At 56.1% G+C, this 11403-nt stretch overlaps 4 protein-coding genes across 4 annotated transcripts; 2 read left to right on the top strand and 2 right to left on the bottom strand.

Moving 5' to 3' along the window:
* Positions 1 to 609: 609 nt before the first annotated feature.
* Positions 610 to 2796, bottom strand: B0I36DRAFT_360712 (heat shock protein 78; the record flags this gene model as incomplete). Its single annotated transcript, XM_046158360.1, has 1 exon — positions 610 to 2796. One exon carries the CDS (start codon positions 2794 to 2796, stop codon positions 610 to 612), a length of 2187 nt encoding a protein of 728 aa, XP_046015417.1.
* A 1605-nt stretch (positions 2797 to 4401) lies between these two features.
* Positions 4402 to 5690, top strand: B0I36DRAFT_360711 (uncharacterized protein; the record flags this gene model as incomplete). Its single annotated transcript, XM_046158359.1, has 4 exons — positions 4402 to 4441; positions 4619 to 4658; positions 5009 to 5391; positions 5461 to 5690. 4 exons carry the CDS (start codon positions 4402 to 4404, stop codon positions 5688 to 5690), a joined length of 693 nt encoding a protein of 230 aa, XP_046015416.1.
* A 791-nt stretch (positions 5691 to 6481) lies between these two features.
* B0I36DRAFT_239550 (cytidine deaminase-like protein) lies at positions 6482 to 8432 on the bottom strand (the record flags this gene model as incomplete). The annotated part of the gene is made up of 3 exons (XM_046149698.1): positions 6482 to 6637; positions 6742 to 8221; positions 8284 to 8432. The coding sequence occupies 3 exons, from the start codon at positions 8430 to 8432 to the stop codon at positions 6482 to 6484; spliced, it is 1785 nt and encodes a 594-aa protein (XP_046015415.1).
* Positions 8433 to 9011: 579 nt separating this feature from the next.
* On the top strand, positions 9012 to 9996 carry B0I36DRAFT_91072 (DNA replication complex GINS protein PSF1). The gene is made up of 3 exons (XM_046163571.1): positions 9012 to 9211; positions 9274 to 9797; positions 9866 to 9996. Exons 1-3 carry the CDS (start codon positions 9185 to 9187, stop codon positions 9957 to 9959), a joined length of 645 nt encoding a protein of 214 aa, XP_046015414.1. The 5' UTR covers positions 9012 to 9184; the 3' UTR covers positions 9960 to 9996.
* The last annotated feature ends 1407 nt before the right edge of the window (positions 9997 to 11403 follow it).

Raw genomic sequence — 11403 nt, 5'->3', positions numbered from 1 at the left:
GTTGGTGGTCCCCGCTTGGGTGATGGTTCCTGTGGTACTTGGTTTTTTTTTTCTTTAACCAGTATTCTTTTTATTACTGGTTCCATGATGATGATTACGAGGATGATGGCACGACGCGATATGCAAGGCGGGTTTCGGTTTGGATGGAGACCAGGAAAGGTAGAGCAGGCATGGAAGGGAGGGTAACATATATATAGACATCACAGAGTACAGGCCAGGCAGGTACGGGCGGAGAAATAGAGAAGCGGATCGGCGCAATTGGGTTCCGGCGGGCGGACGTGAGCATTGCTCACATTGATTGACATGCCATGATGAGACCACACCTTTGCAACCACTGACAAGCTGCGACTCTGGATTATTAGATATGTATGCCTGATACTCAGTCTGACTTATCACGGCGAAATGAATTTTTCAAGCACGTCATGCGATGTAAAATGTGCAAAACTATATTACAATTTGGTTGTAATGTATACAATGTTACAAGGTCGTTTCAGTCGTAAAAATATTGTTACAGCCTTGCTATCCAGCATTAACTCATACAAGCATATTTTGTACAGGGAAAAAAAATTGGGGGAAAATAGAAATCGCAGTTCACGCCGACGAGACTGTTTACGCGGATGCGGAAGCATCGTGCACAGAAACCTCGAGGCCCGACCCGTCGGCCTTGACCTTGGCAGAGACATGGTCGCCGCCCTTGATCTCGCCGCGGATGATCTTGTCAGCCAGGCCATTGCTGATCTGATTGGTGATGAGCCGGTTCAGGGGCCGGGCGCCGAATTTGGGATCATAGCCGCGCTCGGCGAGCCACTCGCGGACATCGTCGTCCACCTCGAGCGTGATGCGGCGGTCGTCCAGACGGCCCTGGAGCTCCCGAAGGCGGATGTCAACAATGTCGCGCATGGCGCTCATCGAGAGTCGCTTGAAGAGGATGAAGCTGTCGATGCGGTTCAAGAACTCGGGCGCATAGTTGTTCGATACAACGTCCAGCACCGCCTTGCGCACGTCGGGGCTGATTTCGCCGTCCGGGGTCTCTTGGTAAGGATGGTGCGGGTTTGCGCCGACCAGGATGTCGGCGCCAAGGTTTGAGGTGAGGATGATGATCGTGTTGCGGAAGTCGACCTTGTGACCTTGGGAGTCGGTCAAGAAGCCGTCGTCGAGGACCTGGAGTAGCAATGCCGAGATATCGCGATGTGCCTTCTCAAACTCATCCAGCAGTAGTACGGCGTAAGGCTTCCTCCTCACAGCCTCGGTGAGCTGACCAGAGTCCTCGTAGCCGACATAGCCAGCGGGAGCACCAATCAGCCGAGAGATGGTGTGCTTCTCCTGGAACTCGCTCATGTCGAACCGGATGACAGCTGATTCGGTAGAGAAGAGGAACTCGGCGAGCTTCTTGGCCAGCAATGTCTTTCCGACACCAGTCGGTCCAGCCATGAATAGTGAGGCAAGAGGCCGATGGTCATCGCTGAGACCAGCACGTTGCAGCCTGACTACATCTGCAACAGCCTTGAGGGCCTCGTCCTGTCCACGGATCGAGTTGCGCAGCGCGTCTTCCATGTGAATCAGCTTTTCGACATGTCCAGAGGTGAGCTTGGTAACAGGGATACCCGTGACCCTCGACACGACGTTGGCAATGTCATCCGCCGTCACAGAGTCGTGGAGCAAGCTGTCTGGTCCTTGACTTCCCTCTTGCACGTCGCCCTCCTTGGGCAGCTTCTGCTCCAAGTTGGGGATGACACCGAAGCGGAGCTCAGAGGCACGTGCAAAGTTGCCTGTGCGCTGAGCCACCTCGAGTTCAGATCTCGCCTTGTCGAGGTCCTCTTGCACCTTCTTGAGCCCCTCGATCTCACCTCGCTCTTTGTCCCAGCGCTCAGTCAGGGTTTTGGCCTCTTCCTGGTACTTGGCAAGATCATCCTCAAGCTTCTCGCGTCGTTCGCGGCTTGCGACGTCCTTCTCCTTTCGGAGACTCTCAAGCTCGATCTGAATAGTCATAATCTTCTGGTCGAGGCGCATGATGGCCTCGGGCTTGCTTTCTTGTTGTAGTCGCAGGGAACTGGCGGCCTCATCCATGAGGTCAATGGCTTTGTCAGGCAAGAACCGATCCGTGATGTACCGGTTTGAGTACGACGCAGCGGCCACAAGGGCACCATCGGTGATTCTCACACCATGGTGGACTTCGTACTTTTCCTTGATGCCACGCAAGATGCTGATCGTGTCTTCTACTGATGGCTCGTCGAGGAGAATGGGTTGGAACCGACGAGCGAGCGCAACATCCTTCTCAATGAGTCGATACTCGGTGAGCGTCGTGGCTCCGCAGCACTGCAGCTCGCCCCTGGCCAACGCAGGCTTGAGCAGGTTGGAAGCGTCGATGGAGCCCTCAGCTTTACCCAAGCCCAGAAGTGTGTGGATTTCGTCGATGAAGAGGATCACTTGGCCTTCGGCCTTCTGGACCTCGCTGAGAACCTTTTTCAGCCTCTCTTCAAAGTCGCCTCGGTACTTTGCACCGGCAATCAAGGACCCAAGGTCCAGCGAGATGACCTTCTTATCTTTGATGCTTTCTGGGACGTTTCCTTGAACGATGCGTAACGCCAAGCCTTCTGCAACTGCCGTCTTTCCGACACCAGCTGCACCAGTGAGGATTGGGTTGTTCTTTGTCCGTCTTGAGAGTACTTGGATGGTGCGTTGTATCTCGGCGTCTCTGCCGATGACTGGGTCCAGCTTGCCATCACGGGCCTTGGCCGTCAAGTCGATTCCGAATTGTTCCAGAGCGGGCTTCTCCGGCTCGCCGCCCAGGTCCATGCGGTGGGTGCCGCCAGGAGGGTGTGGCCGACCACTTGCATATCCTCTGCTGAAGGGGAGAGAGGAAGGGACTGTGCGAAGCAGAGTGTTGCTTGTGGCGAGCACTGCAGCTCTTGACGCAGGTGATGGGCGGGCACTGAGTCTGGTTAAGGACGGGGGCGTAACCCGAGTGACCCGCCGTGTGGTTGTGAGCAGTTGTCTTCGCGGGAGCATTTTGTAAGTCGTGGATGCCGAAACTTCCAAAGCACAGGGAAGAAGATGATCAGAACTGAGGCAGGTCAACAATAAGTAATGGCGAGACCGGCATCGCCGGCTCTGGAAGACTACTCGCTTCTGTCGTGATTCGCCGGTGCCAGAGGGTTCTGGCTTTAAGCTGAAGAGTCACCGACCAATCTCGAGCTTTCTAGGATGTTCGCTGCAAGGGTGGGAGCGCATCGCTGTGAGATCATGGCGCGGTCACTATCTTATCAGCTAGCAAGACCCACTAAAAGTTTCTGTGCAGCCCAAGCTCCTGGCCTTGAATTGCACCATGGCGTGGTCCTTCAAACACCACTACTGGCTGCCCAACACGTCAGGTTGTGGTCTACCGAGTCATCTCAATTACAGTGCTGTCGGACAACCCAAAAAATGAAATATCGTGCAGATGAAGAGACAGCCAGGCGAGGTTAGCATTCGGACGGGCAAGACAGGCATATCTCGGAAATGAGAGACCCGTCTGGGAGAGCACACGGTGAGTCCGTGCTGCGTACCAGGTAGGAACCACTGCTCCTCCACATAAATTCCGTCGCGATGTCTTCACCGTTGCTGATCTTTCATTCACTCCCCCATTCCTCTCAGAATGCGCCCAGCACGCCCTTTCGTGCACGCCGCCAGCAACGCCTCTATTGAGCGTCCAACCACAGTCGCAATGCCCTGAGCTTGCCCTTCAGCCTCGCGGCTACCCGTAGGCTGCGATGTCGCGGTCCTAATAGCTGCTACGCCTCGCCAGGCTCAGCATCAGCGCTCCGGCAGCTGCACGTCAGACGCGTCTCGAAGCTGTGCAGGCCTGGAACTTTCACCAGGCCCAGGCGGGTACTCTCCAGAGACGAATTCTGGGGCTCTTCTGAAGGCCGCCAGCCAATGGCTGCGCGGTCACAAGCCGCATGCTGCTTGGGCGCGTCTGCGGGTGCTCCTGGTAGGCGGGTGGGCTGGGCTTTGTGCCTGAAATGGATCCCTCTAGCGGGGAGTCTGGCTTCTGCCCGTTACCCTGGAGGCTGCCCAGGAGAAGGAAGGACGAGGAGGAGGAGGGGTCGCGCTGTGTGAGGCGGGAAAAATTGGGAACACCCTTCCCATGAAATTTTGTTGCCATGCGCGGCTCCCGATTGCCTGAGAAAAAAGTTCGCGCGTCGGCCCAGGCATGCTCTGGTGTAGCCGCGCGAATTTTTTTACACGTCCTCTGGCCATGACCCCACCACCGGGCAACAGCCTCTCCCACCTTCCCTTTCCTCCCCCTCTGCAGAAAAAGCGACCTCTCTTCTTTCTGAAGTCCATCTTCGCCCACGACATCTTCACTTCCGTCCCCCCACACACAAGACTTCTACTTCACGTCGACGTCAAACACTCACAATGGGCTTCACTGATCTCCTCACCGACGCCGGCGCTGCCGGTAAGTTCTCCCGCAACCCCCCGCTTCCCGCCATCTGCCACCTTTCCTCCTGTTGCTGAGGTCCTATTGTTTGTCGTCCGCGGGCCGCAAATGACAGACACAGGACCCCGCGGCCAACCCTCTCCTTCATCCCTTCAAACTCCTGTCGCGCACATCGTGCTGACTCTCCGGATACAGTGCTCAACACCTGGGTTACCTCCCGCTCTTACATCAACGGGTAAGCCTCTTTCTGCCTTGCTGTTGCCGCCCGACGCATCCCACGGTCCTCTGCCCCGCACCGCCCGATCACCACAGACAACCACATGCGCATCACTGCACTCGGTTCTGGCTCGCTGCGACTTGCTGGGACTGGCGCTCTTTCCTACCCCCCTCCTAGATGATGAGAACCTTGGTCCGTGTTTCCGAGCAGCTTAAGACCCTGCGCTTGAGGACAAGAACAAAGCACTCTGTGCAACTCTGATATATCAATCACTACACCTTGTCCTTCCTGAACAGCAGTACCGAGGAGCTGGCGGCCACAGTTTGTTGATGAACCCGTGGTTCATATTGCTGACCTTCTATACTTAGCTACGCTCCTTCGCAAGCCGATGTTGCCGTCTTCAAGGCTCTCTCCTCGTCTCCTGACGCCACCAAGTATGCCGCCGCTGCCCGGTGGTACAAGCACATTGCCTCTTTCGAGGACGAGTTCGCCACCCTCCCCGGTGATGCCTCCAAGCCTTACACCGTCTACGGCCCTGAGGTTGCCGAGGTCACCGTGAACCCCGCTCAGGCCCCTGCCGCTGAGCCCGCTGCCGACGACGATGATGTCGACTTGTTCGGCTCCGACGAGGAGGAGGATCCCGAGGCCGTTCGCATCCGTGAGGAGCGTCTTGCTGCCTACAAGGAGAAGAAGGCCGCCAAGCCCAAGGTTGCTGCCAAGTCGGTGGTCACCATGGAGGTTAAGCCCTGGGGTAAGTCTAGCACATAACCGCTGAATCTAGCTTTGAAGCCACTTACTGACAATGCACTCCTTTGCACAGATGATGAGACCGACATGACTGCCCTTGAGTCCTCCGTCCGCTCCATCGAGATGGATGGTCTGGTCTGGGGTGCTTCCAAGCTTGTGCCCGTCGGTTACGGTGTTAGCAAGCTCCAGATCAACCTTGTCGTTGAGGACGAGAAGGTCTCTCTTGAGGATCTGGCGGACAAGATCGCCGAGTTTGAGGACTACGTCCAGTCGACTGACGTTATTGCCATGCAGAAGCTGTAAGCTTGTGCCATGACAGTAGCTCGAACCAATCATATCGGACAATCTTTGGCATGATTCACGAATTTAGAGGCACGACCCGTTTGATGAAAATACCCCGGCGAGGTCAGTCAGGTTGCTGCCAGTGCAAGCTCCTTGATCAGTCTCCGAGGAGTCCAAGAGACGTCAGGTAGACACCACAAAATAGTAAAAGAAATCGATGCGTCAGATGCCCGATACATAATTTTGCGCAGAAGTGCAGTGAGTGTATTTTAACTTTGGGTCGATGTGACCATACGACACGTGAGGGATCAGCTTCATGCAATTTCAAAGCTTCCTGTTTCTCCACAACTCGGCACGCACGCAGTCGTCCGATCAGGGGCATTGGAGAAATGCCACTGTGCGTACCAGTAAAAGCAAGCGGATAAGCGCTTCTGAAGTCAGAATACCCGTGATCCGTCCGGGGTTACGTGCACAATGTGTACATGCAATGACCTATGGTTCAAACTTTCTTTTTGTGTCATTGTTGTTCGCCTGCGGGTATCAATACAATGGCGAGTCTCTCTCGCGGGAACTTCGTTGTTATGCCCGCCTGTCTTTCCCCTCGTCCATCTTCCCACATTTTGCCGCTATATTCGTGTTGAATCCCATTTCTTTTTTTCGCCATTCCCATTTCATATCTGTCAAATCATAACTCATTCCCTGGCTCGTGCGTGTTGACACGGCTCTAGATTTCTTTTTCTTTTTTTTTCGTTGTTCGCTTCGAGGACCCTGGACCCATCAAAGTGGCATATATGGTGAGGGGCTTGCCCGCGTTAGTGGTGGAACAGACGGATCTTCTGCTCGACGACGACAATGTTGAGCTTCTCAGCAGTCTCGTACACGGCAGAGTCGTTCTGCGAGCCGCCGGGCGCGGCGATGTACTTGACGCCGGAGCGGGCGGCACGATAGACGTTGTCGATGAAGGGGAACTGTACACGCCAAAGGGCAAGAATTAGTCGTTGTTATTGTTTTCGTTGCTTTACGCTGCACGAAGAAATCAAGCCTTCGTTGGATTGGTGGGAGTAGAACTTACGAAAGCGTCGCTGGACACGGCGACGTCGGTCTGCTTGTTGAGCCAGTCGTTGCGCTCCTCTTCGGTGAAGGCGGCGGGGACCTCCTCGAAGACGGCCTCGAACTGCTCGCGCTCGGGACCAGATTTGGGTAGCTCGCCGCTGACGAGGAGGTCGATGGCGTTGCTCTTGTCGGGGCGCTTGGTGCCCTTCTTCCACTTGATGGCCAGGACGCGCGGGTGGAAGCGCAGCCAGAGGTTGTCGGCCTTGTCACCGGCCAGGCGGGTGCAGTGGATGCGGGACTGCTGGCCAGCGCCGAGGCCGACGACCTGGCCGTTCTTGGCGTAGCAGACTGAGTTGCTCTGGGTGTACTTGAGGGCAATGGTGGCGACGGTAAGGTCGCGTGTCGCGGACTCGGGCAGGGTAAAGTCCTTGGGCGTGACAGTGCGGCTGAAGGTCTCGGGGGAGATCTCAATGTCGTTGCGGTGCTGGGTGAGGTTGATGCCGTAGACTGTCCGCGTCTCGATCGGGTCCGGCTGGTACTCGGGGTCCATCTGGAGGACGAGGTACTTGCCACCCTTCTTCTTCTTGAGAATTTCCAGCGCGGCAGGCTCATAGCCGGGAGCAATGACGCCATCAGAGACCTCCTTGGAGATGATGCTCGCCGTGGGGACGTCCACAACGTCACTGAGGGCAATCATGTCGCCGAAGCTGCTCATGCGGTCAGCGCCACGGGCGCGAGCATAGGCCTGAGCAAGACCTGAAGTCTCGATGCCTTGAATGTCATCGACAAAGTAGACCTTGCGCTCCTCTGCAGAGAGAGGGACGCCAATGGCAGCACCAGCCGGGGAGACGTGCTTGAAGCTGGCAGCAGCGGGCTTGCCGAGGGCTGCCTTGAGCTCCTTTACCAGAGGCCAGCTGTTGAGGGCATCAAGCAGGTTGATGTAGCCAGGGGCTCCGCCGAGCACCTTGAAGGGGATCTGGCCGTTGGTGGTGTACGCCGCAGCGGGCTTCTGGTGGGGGTTGGCGCCGTAGCGGAGGGCCAAGTGCTGCTCGCCATCGCCGGCATACTTGGAGCGGAAGAATCCAGCAATGTTGGAGTCGTAGTCGGCAGTGTGCTCGAAGGCTTTGAGCGCATAGCGCTTGCGGCTCTCCTCCTTGATCTCGCCACTCTCAAGCTCCTTCAAGAACTCGGCGTAGTCGTTGGGGTCGCTGAGAATTGCAACACGGGCATGGTTCTTGGCAGCGGCACGGATGAGGGTCACACCACCAATGTCGATTTCCTCGACGGCTTCAGGGACGGTGACGTTGGGCTTGGCGACAGTCTCCTTGAAGGGGTAGAGGTTGCAGATGACAAAGTCGACCTTGTCAATGCTCTGCTCGGCGAGGTCCTTCTCGTCGGTGGCCAGGTTACGGGCAAGAATACCGGCGTGGACGGCAGGGTGGAGGGTCTTGACGCGGCCGGCAAGCATCTCGGGGGCCTTTGTGATGGCAGAGATGTCCCTGTGCCAGTCCTGTCAGCCTGGAGTTGTCTTGTAGAGGTCCCGGAGTGGCTGCAAGCTTACTCTACGGGGAATCCAGATTCCCTGATCATCTTGGCAGTGCCGCCAGATGCAAGAATGCGGACGGACTGCTGGACGAGGCCTTTAGCCAGGTCCAGCAGGCCCGTCTTGTCAAAGACGGAGACGATTGCGATCTTTTGTGCGGCCGACATCTTGGCTGGAAGCTTGGAGAGCTACTGTCGCAAGACTAGTGCAATTGTGACACAAGACCCTAACGAGTCTCGGAGAAGGGATTGGCCTCAGAGAGCTGGGTTTCAATGCTGGATGAGCTTGAGGAGAGACGCCAGGCTGCTGTCAAGAGCAAGAACAGCAGCAGGAGAAAGATTTGAGCGACTCAGGACGTGGAGACTACGACTGATGGGACAGTCCAAAGCGAGCTAAGGCGACGAATCAGCTTGGAAAGTACCAGTTTGATCCAGTCTAAGGCGCAGATAGCCATGGGGGAGTAGCGGGGTCATGACGGAGCTCAGGATCAACGACAATTTTTTGGGATTCTTGGGGTCAGAACAGAAAAGGCGGGACTCTGTCCCTGCTTAGCGTGGTGGTGGAGACGCCAACTTATTGTGTCCGCTTGACAAGGGCGGGGCAGACTTTTTTTCGGGGCAGAGCAGACCCTTCCTGCCGGCTTCGGCCTGAGAGTATGATTTCATTGGACACATGTGATCGCGCGTCAGCCACCCTCTCATGGGCCAAACGCGTGCAGCCCAGACCCCGCCATCTCCAAGCGCGTCAAGCTGTCTGGGTCACGCCTACGGCATCATCACACATTTCATCATTCTGGCCAATTCTTCGTCAGTGCTGAGCGTCGTATCCCATCTCCGTCTTTTCACAAGCCCTGCCAGCCACCCAGGAGACTGCTCGAAGCCAATTGTCGCTGAATTCGTGGACTTGGACGTTGGACGCCATGTACGGGGACCTTGGAAACAAGCTTGTAAGCGCCTTCACGTCACCGCCCACACGAAAGCCCTCATCGCAAATCTGACATCTGAGCAGGTGCAAAATGCAAAGCGCATGCAGAATCTAGCCCACCTGCCTCCTTACCAGACGGAAGTTGTTCGCGCAGTGACGAGGGAGGTTCGTGACCTGGACAAGGACGTCAACAGCCTGCTTGAACCCTTCCAAGGGTCCTTCGACCCAAGCAGGGATCAGGCAACGGCATGCACTCTGCTTGTAAATCACCTGTCGATGAGGCGAAACAAGCGGTGCCTCCTCGCCTACCATCGCACACGCACGGACAGGCTCGAGGAGCTCGTGTGGAAAGGTTCCGACATTGTCGATCTCGCCGGTCAGCAAGTCCGTGATGGGGCAGTGTCAACCGGGTCAGGTCTGGGCGATAACACCACCAGCAGTCTGAGTCCCCATGAAGAAGACTATGTTCGGCAGTACAGTGATTTGCTCGCAGCATATAAAGGCCAATGGACGGATATAGATCTGACGGGGAGCCTGGAGCCGCCTCGCGACCTGTTCATTGATGTCCGCGTGCTTAAAGATGCGGGAGAAATCCAGACAGAATATGGGTATGTCTGTGGCGATTGCTCTTTTCATCGTACAACACATCTGTCGATTTGCTAATTCGTATTTCCAGCGCAATCACCCTCACCAAGAACAGTCAGTTCTACGTTCGCCAAGGAGATGTTGAGCGTCTAATAGCACAAGGCTACCTGCAGAAGCTTGGCTGAACGTTACAGCGAGGACCACGAACGATACTTCGAAGACCTTCAATCCGCACGTCGCCAGATTGCCACAAGGCACTCACAAAGGCTCGTCTGCAAGCCATCGACACATACTCAGGATACGAACAGTTGTCTTGCTGTGGATTTTCTTTTGCCGACGACAGTTGCACAGGAGCATCTCCGCAAGCATATGCCGAAGGATTTTTTTTCGTTTAGAACGTAGCGTCCGTATGGGCTGTGGCACGCGGCATGGCCATGGTGGCCATCGTACCAAGGCGTCGAGCCAGTCCGTCCCGCATGTGTTGCTGCCGATGCCGGAGTGTAAATGCATCATGCATCCGCACTGGCAGCCGGTATGTATTTTGGCATACATGCGGTCACGGGCGCTTTGTCACCACCGCATGAGACAGTGTTCCACGGAACAATAATGCTGTTGCGCGCACAATTTCACGTGGCCTGGTTGGATCACCCATAAGTGATTCACTCGCATGGCTGCAGCAAAGCTCGCGCAGGTGCCGCGCACGACAATAAGTTCAGCCCGGTAGAGGTGCTGACAGTCAACAGCACGCCACAGCCCTGAATGGCAGCTAGCTGGGCCAACTAGCACATGTGCATCCGAGATGGACTCCCCCTTGCACCTTGCGATGGGGTCATCGCACAGGGGTCGTCAGCAGCAGTTAAGATGCGAGAAAATTTCGCACGCAAGACACGATGACGATGGCGTGCCAAGAGAGCTGGGGAATGTCTTGTATTTCAACGGCTGTGATGTCTTGGCGCGAAATGCCGGTTTCGGAATATGCTTGCACGCCAAACCAAGCTCAACATACAGTGTCGCTCGCCGAGGCATGATTGGGATCGGGTGGACATGGCTCACTTTGCCTCAAGGGCTTCTCCTGACACTGGACAGCATTGTCCAGGGGCACCTCTGGGTTCACAGCGGATATTGTGGGTGGTTCCCGAGCTGCAGCACTAGAAATAGCCGCCGACGGACGGGGATGTACTCGAGGCGGGGCCGTCAAACTATCGCGTAAGAAAGTGAAGCAGTATTACTTGCCCGTTTGTATGGCGATAAGCAACTGGGGAGATGGCACAATCCACGCAGAAGCTAATGCTGAATCAAGCTTCAAAACCACGCTAGCGTGCACGAAGCCTGCTTTAGACGTGAGTGTCGCGCACAACAAGATACCTATACATGCTTGAAACATGGCACAAAAAGTGGTGGCTAATACGGACGAAGGCGGTTCTGGGAATGGAAACGTTGCTCGGACCTTGGAGCAGCAGGTCTGGGGTCTGGACCGCCACGGCCGTTGGATGCAAACTCTGCGGCTCCCCTGCTGCATGCCCGGAGCTGCATGCATGCATGAGCCCACTTCCACTTGCAGCGTTGGCTGCTGGCTTTTGCCAGTCCCCTGCTCCAGGGCTGTCTTGAATGCGACGGTGGGTGGGAACG

This window comes from Microdochium trichocladiopsis (assembly GCF_020744255.1).
Source record: "Microdochium trichocladiopsis strain MPI-CAGE-CH-0230 chromosome Unknown B0I36scaffold_3, whole genome shotgun sequence".
Taxonomy (NCBI): domain Eukaryota; kingdom Fungi; phylum Ascomycota; class Sordariomycetes; order Xylariales; family Microdochiaceae; genus Microdochium; species Microdochium trichocladiopsis.
This window is presented reverse-complemented; position numbering and strand designations above follow the sequence as displayed.